General features: G+C 46.3%; 1 protein-coding gene across 1 annotated transcript in view; it reads right to left on the minus strand.

Moving 5' to 3' along the window:
* Nucleotides 1–19,364, minus strand: part of LOC106572902 (E3 ubiquitin-protein ligase UBR4) — a 159,279-nt gene that overhangs the window by 34,044 nt on the left and 105,871 nt on the right. The window contains 20 exon segments of the mRNA XM_082962270.1: nucleotides 373–480; nucleotides 893–1,108; nucleotides 1,222–1,302; nucleotides 1,463–1,660; nucleotides 1,963–2,084; nucleotides 2,478–2,651; nucleotides 4,093–4,316; nucleotides 8,273–8,382; nucleotides 10,918–11,075; nucleotides 12,425–12,554; nucleotides 12,751–12,878; nucleotides 12,979–13,154; nucleotides 13,409–13,622; nucleotides 14,027–14,159; nucleotides 14,426–14,554; nucleotides 14,853–14,978; nucleotides 16,075–16,213; nucleotides 16,445–16,684; nucleotides 17,103–17,296; nucleotides 19,271–19,358. Of these exon segments, the coding sequence (XP_082818396.1) occupies nucleotides 373–480; nucleotides 893–1,108; nucleotides 1,222–1,302; nucleotides 1,463–1,660; nucleotides 1,963–2,084; nucleotides 2,478–2,651; nucleotides 4,093–4,316; nucleotides 8,273–8,382; nucleotides 10,918–11,075; nucleotides 12,425–12,554; nucleotides 12,751–12,878; nucleotides 12,979–13,154; nucleotides 13,409–13,622; nucleotides 14,027–14,159; nucleotides 14,426–14,554; nucleotides 14,853–14,978; nucleotides 16,075–16,213; nucleotides 16,445–16,684; nucleotides 17,103–17,296; nucleotides 19,271–19,358 (3,088 nt within the window).

The following is a 19,364-nucleotide window of genomic DNA, read 5'->3' on the forward strand; positions in this document are numbered from 1 at the left end:
AAAATTAAAAATTATATTTTGAATTGTGCATCTTGTATCTGCGTCACATCATGTCACAATGTTATACTACTTCCTCAGTATGAATGTACATAGATTTAACAACTGTATTGTGTGGTATAAATGAGTCTTCGCCTGCTTGGACAGACAGACAGGGCCTTAGACCGAGTGGCACAGCGTCACTACAGATCCTGGTTCGATTCCAGGCTGTATCACAACCGGCCGTGATTGGGAGTGCCATAGGGCGGCGCACAATTGGCCCAGCGTTGTCCGGGTTTAGGGTTTGGCCCGGGGGGGTAGGCCGTCATTGTAAATAAGAATGAGTTCTTAACCTGACTTGCCTGGTTAAATAAAGAAGGGTAATTTAGTCCTCACCAGGTTCAGTGTGCCCAGCATGACGTTGAGGGTGTTCATCTCTGGTTTGACCAGCTGTTGTCTGTTGATCTTCACCTTTACACAGTAACTGAACAGCTTCAGCAGCACCTGGGACGGGGACAGAGGAAGAGTGTTATTATATACTGTAAATGGGGTAACCTGAAATATGTCTTAAAAAAAAAAAAACACTATCGTTGTGCTGACATGACTGAGGCTAATTGTTTTGCAAATGTGTCAAATGTTTCCAAAAAAAAACATCTGAAATCTAGCCTAAAACACTCCCCCTTGACAATACGCCCATTTGACACATCAACTCCCACAGCAACTCTGTAAATGTCAATGCCACTTGCCTTACAACACCATCTCATTAACATAATAATGGTAGTAACTACAGTCATTGACCCCAATGTAAATGTTACATACTAATGGTAGTAACCACAGTGTAAATGTTGTGTTTCCTGAAACAATAACGAACTAGAAGCAATATATAATGTAGTATTGTGTTCCATGTCCTACTCACGGTGAGCAGGTGTCTTCCCTGTTTGAAATCCCTGATGCCAGACAGTCTGCTGAGCATACACTCCAGCCCCCCACACTGAGCCATCACTCCTGCCATCTTATACACCTCCTCCTCATCCTCCTCTTCATCTGTGGTAGAGTCCAGAGACTCAATGAACTCTTCAGTAGCGTCTCCAAGGAGACCCCTCATACGATAGATGATCCTCATGGGTTCTCCCTGACAGACAAAAACAAAACCAGGTTAACACTCTTCACAAACAATCCTAAAACAACCTCAAATCATTGTTTGAAAAATACAGTTGGAAAATAAAATTGTGAAGAGTTTGTCACCTCGTTGGTAGGGCACCACACCTTCTTGTAAACCTCGGCCACAGGCAGGTCCAAACTTATGATCTTATTGTTCACCAGAAGCTACAAATAGACAGGAGACGATTAGAAACTAGGTGGAGAACCATCTCCCATCTTCCTGTGTTTCACTCCAGGACAGCAATCCCCAAACAGCACAGCAAAACGTGACTATGTGCAAGAATAGACAGTGTTGTAGCTACAGGAGAAATCTATGGTTTCCTACCTCCATGCCACTGTCGTCCTCGAGCAGGGCCACCAAGTCACAGTCCTGACAGATCTTGTTCTTGATGTCCCTCATCAGGGGTCCGATACCTGGCTCGTTGCTGCTGTATGGATTACCAGGCATACGGCCCTGCAGGAAGTCCTCCTGCTGAGGATCCTTCTCCAGGGTAACAAAGAACTCTGTCACCTCGTTTTCCTCCTGGAGGGGGGGAGGAAGAGCAGGAGGAGGGGAGAAGGTAGAGGAGGAGGAAGAGATTCAGTTATGCCATGCAATGCATTCCTAGAAACACAAAAGGCTATCAATTCATCTTTCTGTGATTCCTTGCTTCCTATCTCCTCGCCTTCTTCTCAACCGTATTAGAGAAGGTCCAAGGTCCCTCCTCTCGTACCTCTCCAATGCGTTTTGAGAAGAAGGCGAGGAAAGAGGACGCAAGGAATCAAGGGAAGAGGAATTGAACCACAGACTTGAGCTATAGCAGGAACAGAGTAGAAGCCACTTACTGGGTAGATGATGCTGCAGAGTCTCTCAAAGATGAACACCGGTGTTCTGTAGTCATCCAGGTTGTATCTCTTGGCTGTCTCAATACACACGGCCATGAAGGCCTTGGTCTCAGACTCGGTCCCTGGAGAATGGAAAGAAAGCACTAACTTTATACCTGTGGTCATGTCCTCCTGCAGCATGTCCTCCTGGGTCTATATATTATCTAGCTTTATACCTGTGGTCATGTCCTCCTGCAGCATATCCTCCTGGGTCTATATATTATCTAGCTTTATACCTGTGGTCATGTCCTCCTGCAGCATGTCCTCCTGGGTCTATATATTATCTAGCTTTATACCTGTGGTCATGTCCTCCTGCAGCATATCCTCCTGGGTCTATTTATTAACTAGCTGTATACCTGTGGTCATGTCCTCCAGCATCATGTCCTCCTGGGTCTATACATTAACTAGCTGTATACCTGTGGTCATGTCCTCCAGCATCATGTCCTCCTGGGTCTATACATTAACTAGCTGTATACCTGTGGTCATGTCCTCCAGCATCTCCAGCAGCATGTCCTGGGTCTCGTCGATGAGCTTGGTCCTCTGCACCACTAGTTTCCTGAGACACAAGTAGCCGTTCAGCACCGTTCCAACCAGACGACTCTTAAAGTGGCGCTTGATGGACTCCACCTCCACAAAGGAAGACAGCAGGCCTGGAAGACACGCAGGGGGATAGGTACCATATGAGCATATCATCAAAACTTATCGTGTCTACATCATTCTAGCAAAACAAAAGTATCTGCATTAGATAAATATCTTGGTGAATCGACTAAAGCCAAGGTACACAACATGACCAAAAGTATGTGGACACCTGCTCTTCAAACATCTCATTCCAAAATCACGGACAATAATATGGAGTTGGTCTCTCCTCTGCTGCTATAACAGTCTCCACTCTTCTGGGAAGGCTTTCCACTAGATGTTGGAACATTGCTGCGGGGACTTGCTTCCATTCAGCCACACGAGCATTACTGATGTTGGACGATTAGGCCTGGCTCACAGTCGACATTCCAATTCATCCCAAAGGTGTTCGATGAGGTTGAGGTCAGGGCTCTGTGCAGGCCAGTAAGTGGCTTCTTCCACACCGATCTCAACAAATCATTTCTATATGGACCTCGCATTGTGCACAGGGGCATTGTCATGCTGAAATAGGAAAGGGCCTTCCCCAAACTGTTGCCACAAAGTTGGAAGCACAGAATCGTCTAGAATGTCATTGTATGCTGTAGCGTTAAAATGTCTCTTCACTGGAACTAAGGGGCCCGAACCATGAAAAACAACCCCAGACCATTATTCCTCCTCCACCAAACTTTATAGTTGGCACTATGCATTCAGGCAGGTAGCGTTCTCCGCCAAACCCAGATTCTTCCGTCGGACTGCCAGATGGTGAAGTGTGATTCATCACTCCAGAGAACGCGTTTCCACTGCTCCAGAGTCCAATGGCGGCGAGCTTTACACCACTCCAGCCGACGCTTGGCATTGCGCATGGTGATCTTAGGCTGTGTGCGGCTGCTCGGCCATGGAAACCCATTTCATGAAGCTCTCGACGAACAGTACTTGTGCTGAAGTTGCTTCCAGAGGCAGTTTGGAACTCGGTAGTGATTGTTGCAACGAAGGACAGAAGATTTTTTTACGCGCTTCAGCGGTCCTGTTCTGTGAGCTTGTGTGGCCTACCACTTCGTGGCTGAGCCGTTGTTGCTCCTGGACGTTTCAACTTCACAATAACAGCACTTACAGTAAACCGGGGCAGCTCTAGCAGGGCAGACATTTCAAGTCACATGCAGATGTTAATGCGAGTGTAGCGAAATGCTTGTTTGACGAACTGACTTGTTGGAAAGGTGGCATCCTATGATGGTGCCACGTTGAAATTCACTGAGCTCTTCAGTAAGGCCTTTCTACTGCCAATGTTTGTCTATGTGCTCAATTCTATACACTTGGTCACCAACGGGTGGGGCTGAAATAGTTTGAAGGGGTGTCCACATACTGCTGTATGTATAGTGTAAGTGGAAAATCACGTTGATGTTTTCTTTGAGTCAACTATCCCTATAAGACCAGTTCATGCAAGCGCCTTGGTTTAGGTGAATGAAACACGTTACATACCAGTCAAGCTCTTGAGGGCATATCCCTGCTGCAGGTCTGTGCTGAGAGTGGCCTCTTCCAGAGCCAACAGGTTGGCTATTTCCTTGGTGATCAGGTTACCGATGTAGGGCAGGACTCCTCGGGCGGCCAGGTACACCTTCCATTGAGGAGGCTTGATGAGCTTCTGGTACAGAGCAAGATACTCTGCTGCACATTCCCCCGCGATGCTCAACTCATCCAGGTAACTGAGGGACAAACAAACACTGATGCTCAACTCATCCAGGTAACTGAGGGCGAGACAAACACTGATGCTCAACTCATCCAGGTAACTGAGGGCGGGACAAACACTGATGCTCAACTCATCCAGGTAACTGAGGGCGAGACAAACACTGATGCTCAACTCATCCAGGTAACTGAGGGACAAACAAACACTGATGCTCAACTCATCCAGGTAACTGAGGGACAAACACTGATGCTCAACTCATCCAGGTAACTGAGGGACAAACACTGATGCTCAACTCATCCAGGTAACTGAGGGCGGGACAAACAAACACTGATGCTCAACTCATCCAGGTAACTGAGGGACAAACAAACACTGATGCTCAACTCATCCAGGTAACTGAGGGCGAGACAAACACTGATGCTCAACTCATCCAGGTAACTGAGGGCGGGACAAACAAACACTGATGCTCAACTCATCCAGGTAACTGAGGGCGGGACAAACACTGATGCTCAACTCATCCAGGTAACTGAGGGCGAGACAAACACTGATGCTCAACTCATCCAGGTAACTGAGGGACAGACAAACACTGATGCTCAACTCATCCAGGTAACTGAGGGCGAGACAAACACTGATGCTCAACTCATCCAGGTAACTGAGGGCGAGACAAACACTGATGCTCAACTCATCCAGGTAACTGAGGGACAAACAAACACTGATGCTCAACTCATCCAGGTAACTGAGGGACAGACAAACACTGATGCTCAACTCATCCAGGTAACTGAGGGACAAACACTGATGCTCAACTCATCCAGGTAACTGAGGGACAAACACTGATGCTCAACTCATCCAGGTAACTGAGGGCGGGACAAACAAACACTGATGCTCAACTCATCCAGGTAACTGAGGGCGGGACAAACACTGATGCTCAACTCATCCAGGTAACTGAGGGCGAGACAAACACTGATGCTCAACTCATCCAGGTAACTGAGGGACAGACAAACACTGATGCTCAACTCATCCAGGTAACTGAGGGACAAACAAACACTGATGCTCAACTCATCCAGGTAACTGAGGGACAAACACTGATGCTCAACTCATCCAGGTAACTGAGGGACAGACAAACACTGATGCTCAACTCATCCAGGTAACTGAGGGACAAACAAACACTGATGCTCAACTCATCCAGGTAACTGAGGGCGGGACAAACAAACACTGATGCTCAACTCATCCAGGTAACTGAGGGCGGGACAAACAAACGCTGATGCTCAACTCATCCAGGTAACTGAGGGCGGGACAAACAAACGCTGATGCTCAACTCATCCAGGTAACTGAGGGCGGGACAAACAAACACTGATGCTCAACTCATCCAGGTAACTGAGGGCGGGACAAACAAACACTGATGCTCAACTCATCCAGGTAACTGAGGGCGGGACAAACACTGATGCTCAACTCATCCAGGTAACTGAGGGACAGACAAACACTGATGCTCAACTCATCCAGGTAACTGAGGGACAAACAAACACTGATGCTCAACTCATCCAGGTAACTGAGGGCGAGACAAACACTGATGCTCAACTCATCCAGGTAACTGAGGGCGAGACAAACACTGATGCTCAACTCATCCAGGTAACTGAGGGACAAACACTGATGCTCAACTCATCCAGGTAACTGAGGGCGAGACAAACACTGATGCTCAACTCATCCAGGTAACTGAGGGACAAACACTGATGCTCAACTCATCCAGGTAACTGAGGGCGGGACAAACAAACACTGATGCTCAACTCATCCAGGTAACTGAGGGCGGGACAAACAAACACTGATGCTCAACTCATCCAGGTAACTGAGGGCGAGACAAACAAACACTGATGCTCAACTCATCCAGGTAACTGAGGGCGGGACAAACAAACACTGATGCTCAACTCATCCAGGTAACTGAGGGACAAACAAACACTGATGCTCAACTCATCCAGGTAACTGAGGGACAAACACTGATGCTCAACTCATCCAGGTAACTGAGGGCGGGACAAACACTGATGCTCAACTCATCCAGGTAACTGAGGGACAAACAAACACTGATGCTCAACTCATCCAGGTAACTGAGGGACAAACACTGATGCTCAACTCATCCAGGTAACTGAGGGCGGGACAAACAAACACTGATGCTCAACTCATCCAGGTAACTGAGGGCGGGACAAACACTGATGCTCAACTCATCCAGGTAACTGAGGGACAAACAAACACTGATGCTCAACTCATCCAGGTAACTGAGGGACAAACACTGATGCTCAACTCATCCAGGTAACTGAGGGCGGGACAAACAAACACTGATGCTCAACTCATCCAGGTAACTGAGGGCGAGACAAACACTGATGCTCAACTCATCCAGGTAACTGAGGGACAAACAAACACTGATGCTCAACTCATCCAGGTAACTGAGGGACAAACACTGATGCTCAACTCATCCAGGTAACTGAGGGACAGACAAACACTGATGCTCAACTCATCCAGGTAACTGAGGGACAAACAAACACTGATGCTCAACTCATCCAGGTAACTGAGGGCGAGACAAACACTGATGCTCAACTCATCCAGGTAACTGAGGGACAGACAAACACTGATGCTCAACTCATCCAGGTAACTGAGCGGACAAACAAACACTGATGCTCAACTCATCCAGGTAACTGAGGGACAAACAAACACTGATGCTCAACTCATCCAGGTAACTGAGGGCGGGACAAACACTGATGCTCAACTCATCCAGGTAACTGAGGGACAAACACTGATGCTCAACTCATCCAGGTAACTGAGGGCGGGACAAACAAACACTGATGCTCAACTCATCCAGGTAACTGAGGGACAAACACTGATGCTCAACTCATCCAGGTAACTGAGGGCGGGACAAACACTGATGCTCAACTCATCCAGGTAACTGAGGGCGAGACAAACACTGATGCTCAACTCATCCAGGTAACTGAGGGACAAACAAACACTGATGCTCAACTCATCCAGGTAACTGAGGGACAAACAAACACTGATGCTCAACTCATCCAGGTAACTGAGGGACAAACACTGATGCTCAACTCATCCAGGTAACTGAGGGACAAACACTGATGCTCAACTCATCCAGGTAACTGAGGGCGGGACAAACAAACACTGATGCTCAACTCATCCAGGTAACTGAGGGACAAACAAACACTGATGCTCAACTCATCCAGGTAACTGAGGGCGAGACAAACACTGATGCTCAACTCATCCAGGTAACTGAGGGACAGACAAACACTGATGCTCAACTCATCCAGGTAACTGAGGGACAAACACTGATGCTCAACTCATCCAGGTAACTGAGGGCGAGACAAACACTGATGCTCAACTCATCCAGGTAACTGAGGGACAGACAAACACTGATGCTCAACTCATCCAGGTAACTGAGGGCGGGACAAACAAACACTGATGCTCAACTCATCCAGGTAACTGAGGGACAAACAAACACTGATGCTCAACTCATCCAGGTAACTGAGGGCGAGACAAACACTGATGCTCAACTCATCCAGGTAACTGAGGGACAGACAAACACTGATGCTCAACTCATCCAGGTAACTGAGGGACAGACAAACACTGATGCTCAACTCATCCAGGTAACTGAGGGACAGACAAACACTGATGCTCAACTCATCCAGGTAACTGAGGGACAGACAAACACGCGTTAGAAAAGCTGTTTGACATAAGCCGGAATATTATCCCAATATTCAAAGCAAGCACAACAAAACAAGGTATTGATGGCAATATTTCACTGCAGATTGCACCTGGTCCAGCTACTAACAATAATACCCAGTGTTAAGCATCCAACTTAACTGATACTAACTCGCTCACATAGAGGACCAATCCTTAGATCGCTTCCCATCGTGTCAATTTGAAACGTGGAAAAACATCTTTTTAAAAACAGTGCTACCTTTCCCAACCCAAAAGACGGCCTCTTACCTGGTAAGCAGGTCCAGCACCTGCTGCTTGCGGCTGGGGATGGAGGTGAGAGCCTCAACGATGGTGCAGGCTGCCTGCCGCGCTGCCTGGGTGGCTGGGGTGAACAGCACCTGAGAGACAGAGGAGATTACAGGGAAAAAATTATAGCATGGAAGTGAAAAAAATGCAATTAAAAAAAATTAAAAAAGTGAGATGAGTCCATGCACCATCCCATCTGTTGTCTAGTCCAAGCTACACATGAACCTCAGTCCCATGTTGTCTCATGGAAAGGTACAGAGTATCGTTTAAATCATTCTGGAGGCCGGGTGCCAAAACTTTTCATTACATTTCAAATGTAAAAGCTGAATGGTGTGGTGCTGCCTGGAGAAGTGGGTATACTCTAATCCCAAACGTTTCGCCCGGCCAAGGAAAAGAACTCTCGTGTGAAATTCTATGACAAACAGTGACATACACTTTGAACGACCTAAAATGATCAATTCCATATTGGTCTTCTACAGCCAAGCTGTATGGTACCAGTTGGCTAATAGTAGGTCTACTGTTGAAATAGATAAATGAGGCTGGCAACGGAGTCCTAAATCCACAGGTTTCACATTATTTTCTTCTCCAGGTTTCACTTTTTTGTTGTTGTTGTTGACAAAAAACAACATTGGAGGTTTTAAATCCACAACAATGCTTACACCACATCCAGAGACAACAAAAAACTAAGAAATTCTTATTTTTGAGTGCAGTTACCCTTTAATTCAACTGCACAGGTACCTAGCACTGTTGTTGGAGTTTGCAAAACAAAATGGCCACTGGGGATTGACGCAAAGAATCATGATATAATTTTGCCAGGTAGGCTACTTTGTAGCTACTTAACATTTAATAGAGAAGGTTTTCGGAAAAGCCTTTCCATCGACCTGTAGACGGTTCGGCCTGTTATTAACGTCGATATATTTTTCCTGTTACTTAAATGTTTGAAACCTAGACGTTTTACTTCATGAGGCATGTCTTACCTTGCTTCAAAAGTAGCCTATAGCTAAAAATCCTACCATAGAAAACGTGGAGGCCATTATTTTACAAAGACCTCATCTGTCCTGTCCTGTCCTACTGGTTTTTAAATCAACCCCCCCCCCAATTGTCTAGCTGCCAGACATTATTTTGGTCATATAGCAATCAACGATAGTTGTTGCATCTTTAGATCTCCCTCGGTCTAAATTTGTAACAAATATTTCCATCTCTGTCCATGAAACTGCTCGCATTTTAGAACTGGGTTTTCCCGCACATCTCATTTTGGAACATTTGCGCGTAGACCTACCGGCCGTTTGCTGTGCTTAAAACGTGAAGAAATAGTCAAATCAACATTAAGGTAAACATTTTGACCTCCACTACACAAGTTTGATACACAACGTGGGGATTAAGTACTGTACACAATGCCCACATAAAAATAGTGAGTATACTGTGTATACCTGTCGATACACTCCACCACTGATGTGTATGTACCATACCAAACAGTACCAGTAACGAAGTGTCCCGAACCTAAACGTTGAACATGAATATGTACTGCTATAAGAGCAGCGGAGTGTCCCGAACCTAAACGTTGAACATGAATATATACTGCTATAAGAGCAGCGGAGTGTCCCGAACCTAAACGCTGAACATGAATATATACTGCTATAAGAGCAGCGGAGTGTCCCGAACCTAAACGTTGAACATGAATATGTACTGCTATAAGAGCAGCGGAGTGTCCCGAACCTAAACGCCGAACATGAATATATACTGCTATAAGAGCAGCGGAGTGTCCCGAACCTAAACGTTGAACATGAATATATACTGCTATAAGAGCAGCGGAGTGTCCCGAACCTAAACGTTGAACATGAATATGTACTGCTATAAGAGCAGCGGAGTGTCCCGAACCTAAACGTTGAACATGAATATGTACTGCTATAAGAGCAGTGGAGTGTCCCGAACCTAAACGTTGAACATGAATATGTACTGCTATAAGAGCAGTGGAGTGTCCCGAACCTAAACGTTGAACATGAATATATACTGCTATAAGAGCAGCGGAGTGTCCCGAACCTAAACGTTGAACATGAATATGTACTGCTATAAGAGCAGTGGAGTGTCCCGAACCTAAACGTTGAACATGAATATGTACTGCTATAAGAGCAGTGGAGTGTCCCGAACCTAAACGTTGAACATGTACTGCTATAAGAGCAGCGGAGTGTCCCGAACCTAAACGTTGAACATGAATATGTACTGCTACAAGAGCAGCGGAGTGTCCCGAACCTAAACGTTGAACATGAATATGTACTGCTATAAGAGCAGTGGAGTGTCCCGAACCTAAACGTTGAACATGAATATGTACTGCTATAAGAGCAGCGGAGTGTCCCGAACCTAAACGTTGAACATGAATATGTACTGCTATAAGAGCAGCGGAGTGTCCCGAACCTAAACGTTGAACATGAATATATACTGCTATAAGAGCAGCGGAGTGTCCCGAACCTAAACGTTGAACATGAATATGTACTGCTATAAGAGCAGCGGAGTGTCCCGAACCTAAACGTTGAACATGAATATGTACTGCTATAAGAGCAGTGGAGTGTCCCGAACCTAAACGTTGAACATGAATATGTACTGCTATAAGAGCAGTGGAGTGTCCTTACCTGTCTGAGCCAATTGTTGTGTCCCAGTTTGAGGAGCCTGGGGAACAGACCCTCGGAGCGTGACCTCATGAACTGTTTCCACTTCCACACATACTTCTCCATCAGGTAACGTCTCCGCACCTCAGCCTTGTTCTGGGGTTTAGACGCCGTCTCCTGGCCTGGTGGACAAGTGTTATGGCATTGTTGAAAGGGATAGTTTGAATACCGTTTCCAAAAAATCCCAATGACATGTATTAATAAAATAAAAGGTTTAAGGAAATACAGACAGGCGCCACATTACTACAAGACAAAACAGCCCAATAAAGCAGGATGATCTCGCTTGCAAATAATAAATTATTATTATTTTAAAGCTTGAAAAGGTAGTGTTATGGGATTAGTGTGGTGTGTGACGAATCCAATACTTTAACGTGTATGTGGTACACATCACATTATTGTGGGAGCACCTCTAAGAGTGAGAATTAAGCTGCTTGAGAAGGTTTGAATCCTAAGCAACTTGCCTACACACAGTCGAAGTACAATACTAACATAGCTACTGTAGTAGGTCAAAGCTGTGTGATGGAAAACCTTGGTAGAGCATGGGGTGGAGTAGGCATTGTGGTGATCCTGTGAATTTCCTTTCTTTTTCAGCTTGACGCAAATCCCTACTTCTCAATTAAAACATGTTTTTTTTTTTTTTTACACTGGAAGGTGTTTATACAAAATTCTAAATCACAACACTTCCACATACAAAAGGTCTTTTCAAAATGTAATTTGAGCTTCAAATTATGTTTAAAAAAAAAGTCTTACAGTCTTACGTTGGCTAACGTTACCTAGTTAACTGGCTAGCATAGCAACCAAGGACGTTCGCTAGCTTATTTGTGCGTATTTGTTTGTGCTACTGGACGTTAAGCTAGCTAGCTAAGCAAAATATCTATTTGCAATTTTTTTTGATTACCTCAGCTTGAATAGCACCATATAGCTAGCAACAGTTATCTACAGTAGCCTAGGTTTATTCACAATACACGTCTTATGACTGGCGGCCTGGTGGAAGCAGCGGTGTTGTTGCCGAGCAACCGACCTGGTGTTAGAACACATGTTAGCGTTGTCAGAAATGCTACAATAAGGTAGCACATCGTTGGTTCTTAGACAGAAATGAGAGCGATAAATTAATCAATTTAATCAAAACGAGTCCGAAGGTTACAAGTCTAATGATCACTTCATGGATGCTGTAGTCTTGATCTTATCCGACGTCTAGAGATATTGAGCTAGATCGGGGCAAATGCTAACGACCCTGTTAAAATCCGGATGTGTGGTTCTGGTAACAGCCATGACGAGAGGTGGGGAGTGTGCTGTGTACCCGCCAATCAAGTTCATCTGCGACATTTCATCGACACTGGTGTCATAGTGGCTTTAGATATGATTGTAGGGAGATTTTAAATTTAAAAACATTGAGCTTCAAATCAATCCCTGCTATAGTCGGGCAGACCGACCGATTTTCAAAAAAATAAATCAAATCACATCTACTCACATCTTGCTGGAAGGCACTTTTTCCAGGCTTCATAAGATGCTTTGGGGTCCTTCTTGAGCCAGAGCTGGGCCTGAGCATGGATCTCATTGCAGTAGGGCTTCACTGTCGTCAGAGACTCCACAGCAGAATCCTGGAAAACACAGAAACACCACATTTCCTGAAATTGACTGATCTACAAAATCAAAAATCACCTAAAATCTCTCATTATAATTTGTAGTCCTTTTACAAAAATCACAGACTGCAATGTAGTCTCTCTCAAAAGTCGCCCAAGCCGTTGCGAGGCAAGTATGACTGACTGACTAGTGCTATGTGGTGTAGTACTGTACCTTGTTCTTCTTGGAGGTGGGGGCAGGAGGCTTGATGAGTTTCTGTAGGATCCTTAGACACATCAGAGTAATGTTCTCCACTACTACAGGGGTCTTGATGTTCACGGCCATCAGGAACAGACTCAGGGCTACAGACACCGAGAGAGATGACGGATTATTAAATGACATCATTAAAAAAGGGGAAAATAAGGGGATGAGAGAAGATGAGGTAAAAAAAAAAAAACTCACCACATCGCAGTCGTAGCTCCCAGCAGCCCCCCTCCTTGGAGATGGAGTCAGTGAGCAGTAGCATCTCATACTGCAGACTGGAGACCAGGTCAGGATTGGCCCAGTGGCCCTTCAGAGCAGCTGACACCTTGTGAATGATCAGGTCATTCATTTGCTGAGTGGCCTCTGGCTGGTCTCTGAACAAGGAGATGCGGAGACAGATGAGAATGGGTTAACTTACTGTATGTGGATGTGTAATGGAATGCCTAGGCTTCAGCTCAGAGGGCTAACACAGGTCTTATAGCACACAGACTACCCAGATTTTAATACCCGTTTGGGCTCATGTACACTTGTGAGCTACGTGCATGTTTGGTTAGCTCTTCCAAGCTAACGCACAGGCATTAGCTCAGCAGGCTAACACTGTCTATGAGAACACAAACAACTACAGTACCTGGTGAGCAGGCAGACCAGTTGTCTGACCTCCTCTCTCATGGCAGCGGTGCCTCTTCTCAGGTTGTACTCAAACAGCTCTCTGATGAGCCCCTGGAGCCCCAGGATCTGCCGGAGGGCTGGGTTGGTAGCCAGGGCCCTCAGGAGGATAATACAATGACCTGTCACAGCTGAGGCACAGCCATAACACTTGTTGGAGGAGGTGTGTCCGCAGCCTAGATAGATAGATTGATCTTTGTTATTAGTCTACCCAAAAGAAGGGAAAAAAAAACAACATGTTCTCAAATAGTGGAAGTTACTTTAGATAAAAGCGTCTGCTACATGGCAAATGGGTCCCAAATGGGAAATTGGTTTGCAGCAGTTGTAGAAAGAGACAGTGTGCATCCCCCCCCCCACCCTTTCCTCGATTATAGCCCACTACTTTTAACCAAGGCTCGTGCACTATAGGTGACAGGGTAGCATTTGGGATGCAGTCCTGGGATCACAACAAACAGCACAACAAGTGACGGTAAATACATAACACCAAATAGCTTCTATATAGAAATCCCAATGAAAGGGCATAACCAAGTCAGGTAAAAGTAGTCTGTGTGGGTGTGTGTGTGTGTATAAAGTGCAGTACCTAACACAGACAGGGCTCTGTACTGGCTGGCTGTGAAGGTAGGCTGATGGGAGCTGGAGCGGGAAGACTTGGTGGCAGCTTCACGCTGCTGCAGGTCGTACTCAAGGAGTTCTTTACGGGATGCAAGGACTTTCTAGAGGAGGTGGAGGAGGAAATGTGGATAATGACTCTCTAAAACTCATACAACATACTTGAACGTAGGACGTGCTGTTTGAATAGCTGTGAAGCTCCATAGAAATAGAATCATTAAAAAAAGGAGGTATCCTCATTCAAGTCAATTTTACCGTGATGAGTGAACTGACAGCCATATTGAGGCGTACCTATATAACCAGGAAGTAAACTAGTAAGTACAGGATTCAATTTGTGCTCATGACGTCGTCCGTCCCCCGGGTCTCTCACCTGTATGATCTTGGAGAGCTCATCGAAGGACGTCTTACAGTCTCCGCTGTACTCCTGAGCCAGCTGCTGGATGTGTCTGTTCACATTGGCCGAGGACGCTCCAAGCCCCGCCCCTGCTCCAGAATCATCCTATTAGGGGCATGACAACAGCATCGAAACGTCAGATACTAGTTCAACACTTCCAGTAAAACAGACAAATTCTTCATGATGTTTTATTTAAATCCAGAATAAATCCAGAATAAATCCAGAATAAATCCTATGGAATGATGCCGTACAGCTGCTAGGGTATTCTGAAGGGTTAAACTTGAAATGGTTGGGATATTTTGGTCGTTTTACCTACTCAAGTGAAATGCTAAAGTACTAAAATAAAAAATACTAAAATCAAAATGTGAATCTGTGGAGGTGCGAATCAGATGAAGTATCTGACCTGTGGTTTCTCAGGCGCCGCCTCGTTGACCTTTGACAGCAGACTCTCCAGCTGGGGTCTGTGTCCCATTAGCTGGTGGTACACGCGGTCAGCCTTGTCCAGCAGCGTGTTGATGTTGGTCACGGCCTAAAACAGAACAACAAACAGCAGGCAGGCTTTGGTATCGTTTACAACAAGAGGGGCGGGACCGGGACGACCAGAGGGGCGGGACCGGGACGACCAGAGGGGCGTGACCGGGACGACCAGAGGGGCGTGACCGGGACGACCAGAGGGGCGTGACCGGGACGACCAGAGGGGCGTGCCGGGCGACCGGGGGCGGACGACAAGAGGGGCGTGACCGGGACGACAAGAGGGGCGGGCCGGGACGACAAGAGGGGCGTGACCGGGACGACCAGAGGGGCGTGACCGGACGACCAGAGGGGCGTGACCGACGACCAGAGGGGCGTGACAACCAGAGGGGCGTGACAACCAGAGGGGCGTGACAACCAGAGGGGCGTGACGGGACGACCAGAGGGGCGTGACCGGGTCGACCAAGAGGCGGGCCGGGACGACCAGAGGGGCGGGACCGGGTCGACAAGAGGGGCGGGACGACAAGAGGGGCGGGACCGGGACGACCAGAGGGGCGGGACCGGGACGACCAGAGGGGCGGGACCGGGACGACCAGAGGGGCGTGACCGGACGACCAGAGGGGCGGGACCGGGACGACCAGAGGGGCGTGACCGGGACGACCAGAGGGGCGTGACCGGGACGACCAGAGGGGCGTGACCGGGACGACCAGAGGGGCGTGACCGGGACGACCAGAGGGGCGTGACCGGGACGACCAGAGGGGCGTGACCGGGACGCAGAGGGCGGCCGGGTCGACAGAGGGGCGGGCGCAGAGGGGCGTGACCGGGACGCAGAGGGGCGGGACGACAGAGGGGCGGGACGACAGAGGGGCGTGACAACCAGAGGGGCGTGACAACCAGAGGGGCGTGACCGGGACAACCAGAGGGGCGTGACCGGGACAACCAGAGGGGCGTGACCGGGACAACCAGAGGGGCGTGACCGGGACAACCAGAGGGGCGTGACCGGGACAACCAGAGGGGCGTGACCGGGACAGAGAGAATGTGGAATGGGTTTTTTAACTGTGTGTCCGGTTGGGTTCGTGTTTATAGCTAACCTCTGCCATGCATCACTGAGAACTAGTTTGAGAAAGTCACATAAAAAAACAAAATGTGTTCACCTTCTTCCTGTCCTCCTCTGTCTCTATTGGGTCCACAGCACAGCAGGGCTTGGTGTACAACATGAAGTCAAAGCGGGCGTATTTACAGAACCCACACGCGTTACACAGGAACGGATCCTTCTCATCATAATTAATGGACCTGGAGGAGGAGGAGGAGGAGGAGGAAGAACCACATTCAGTCAGCATCAGTAACCAAAAACACCAAACTACACCAAAAACTAAGTGTCCAACTAAGACATGAAGTGTGTAGCCGATAGGAATAATCAGGAAGAACATTTCAATGATTTGGTTATTCAGATCTGTCCCTATTCAAGTAAACCATAATATAACAAATTCAATATTTCAGGCATCAAGTCTACTGGTTAACCACCTGCACTTATGGCACTGGTAAACGTTTTCTCCACAGTTGCCACAGACGCCAGGGTTGGCGGGCACGGAGGCAGAGCAGCGCGGGCACTGGAGCGTCTCGCTGGAGGCCTGGTAGTTCTCGTAGAAGTCGGAGAACTCGATCATGAGGTTGGACGCCACGATAGGCAGCGGCAGGTCGATTTTGACCTCCGTCTGACCTGGAGTCAGTTGGACCTTCTTGGCCTTGTGCCAACGGGCAGGTCTGGGTAGAAGCAGATAGAGGTTACATTTATATATGAAGACAAAATATTTTTACAAAGACTTGACGCTGTAGATCCATTTAGACTGATTCCATTCATACAGAATTATGACAGAACTGGGTCTGGAACGGTTCATTGATAAAGCTCTCTCTGTTTCCAGTATACAGTTGGCGGTCTGTATTGTTCATTCGTATCTCATTGAATGGAATACAATCTGGTGAAAAAATCTAATATATTGATTATCAACTATTGATACTGTACCATAATCGTTGTTGAAGCCAGATATTTAAGTACATTTAAATAAGAACAACAGATTAGCCGGGTCCCAGATATATTTGTTCCGTCTTGCCAACTCCTTACGGTCATACAAAACAGTTGAAAAGAACTGGGACCAGTTCTGCGTTCATGGTATAAACTCACTTGTTCTTGAGTTCTACGATGGCCTGAACAGTCCTGTTGTTGTAGTAGAGGCTGATGGTCCGGACCATCTTGGTCCTCTTCAGGTCTCCTATCTTGACCGTCACCTTACTGATGGTGTGACTACTGATCAGCTTGACCACTTGCTGGGTAGTAGTGTATCTAGTGTCCACCTTGATGGACGACAGCTTGATGTTCTGAGGAGACAGAGAGACAGAAGACAGAATAAGTATTGGATACATACAGAGACAGAAGACAGAATGAGTATTGGATACATACAGAGAGAGAGAGAGAAGACAGAATGAGTATTGGATACATACAGAGACAGAGAGAGAAGACAGAATGAGTATTGGATACATACAGAGAGAGAGAGAGAAGACAGAATGAGTATTGGATACATACAGAGACAGAGAGAGAAGACAGAATGAGTATTGGATACATACAGAGAGAGAGAGAGAGAAGACAGAATGAGTATTGGATACATACAGAGAGACAGAGAGAGAAGACAGAATGAGTATTGGATACATACAGAGAGAGAGAGAGAAGACAGAATGAGTATTGGATACATACAGAGACAGAGAGAGAAGACAGAATGAGTATTGGATACATACAGAGAGAGAGAGAGAAGACAGAATGAGTATTGGATACATACAGAGAGAGAGAGAGAGAAGACAGAATGAGTATTGGATACATACAGAGAGAGAGAGAGAAGACAGAATGAGTATTGGATACATACAGAGAGAGAGAGAGAAGACAGAATGAGTATTGGATACATACAGAGAGAGAGAGAGAGAAGACAGAATGAGTATTGGATACATACAGAGAGAGAGAGAGAAGACAGAATGAGTATTGGATACATACAGAGAGAGAGAGAGAAGACAGAATGAGTATTGGATACATACAGAGACAGAGAGAGAAGACAGAATGAGTATTGGATACATACAGAGAGAGAGAGAGAGAAGACAGAATGAGTATTGGATACATACAGAGAGAGAGAGAGAAGACAGAATGAGTATTGGATACATACAGAGAGAGAGAGAGAGAAGACAGAATGAGTATTGGATACATACAGAGAGAGAGAGAGAAGACAGAATGAGTATTGGATACATACAGAGAGAGAGAGAGAAGACAGAATGAGTATTGGATACATACAGAGAGAGAGAGAGAGAAGACAGAATGAGTATTGGATACATACAGAGAGAGAGAGAGAGAAGACAGAATGAGTATTGGATACATACAGAGAGAGAGAGAGAGAGAAGACAGAATGAGTATTGGATACATACAGAGAGAGAGAGAGAGAGAAGACAGAATGAGTATTGGATACATACAGAGAGAGAGAGAGAGAGAGAAGACAGAATGAGTATTGGATACATACAGAGAGAGAAGACAGAATGAGTATTGGATACATACAGAGAGAGAGAGAGAAGACAGAATGAGTATTGGATACATACAGAGAGAGAGAGAGAAGACAGAATGAGTATTGGATACATACAGAGAGAGAGAGAGAAGACAGAATGAGTATTGGATACATACAGAGAGAGAGAGAGAAGACAGAATGAGTATTGGATACATACAGAGAGAGAGAGAGAAGACAGAATGAGTATTGGATACATACAGAGAGAGAGAGAGAAGACAGAATGAGTATTGGATACATACAGAGAGAGAGAGAGAGAGAAGACAGAATGAGTATTGGATACATACAGAGAGAGAGAGAGAGAGAGAAGACAGAATGAGTATTGGATACATACAGAGAGAGGAGAGAAGACAGAATGAGTATTGGATACATACAGAGAGAGAGAGAGAAGACAGAATGAGTATTGGATACATACAGAGAGAGAGAGAGAGAGAAGACAGAATGAGTATTGGATACATACAGAGAGAGAGAGAGAAGACAGAATGAGTATTGGATACATAGAAAATGGGAAAGATGTCTTCCCTACCAAATGGAATTAACACAACGTTGAGTGGATTCAATACACTTCAGCCAGGAGTGTGTGTTTGATCCCTCCCTCTCATGTATTTATTAGTAATGGATTGGTGCTACCCTGAGTTACCCTCCCCAAACATTACTTACACCAGTCCATCCTTCTTATATCCACGAGGGGAACTACGCAAGTGCACACTTTGTGGGAAGAGTGGAGAATTGGGAAGCAGCGTTAGACTGTACTTACAGAGAAGGGCACTTCAGGATTGTTGCACACCAGACAGGGATCGCTCTCCAGGTAGAAACCATCAAACTCCACCAGACCTGACAGGGTACTACAA

This window comes from Salmo salar, chromosome 15 (assembly GCF_965601325.2).
Source record: "Salmo salar chromosome 15, fSalSal1, whole genome shotgun sequence".
NCBI lineage: Eukaryota > Metazoa > Chordata > Actinopteri > Salmoniformes > Salmonidae > Salmo > Salmo salar.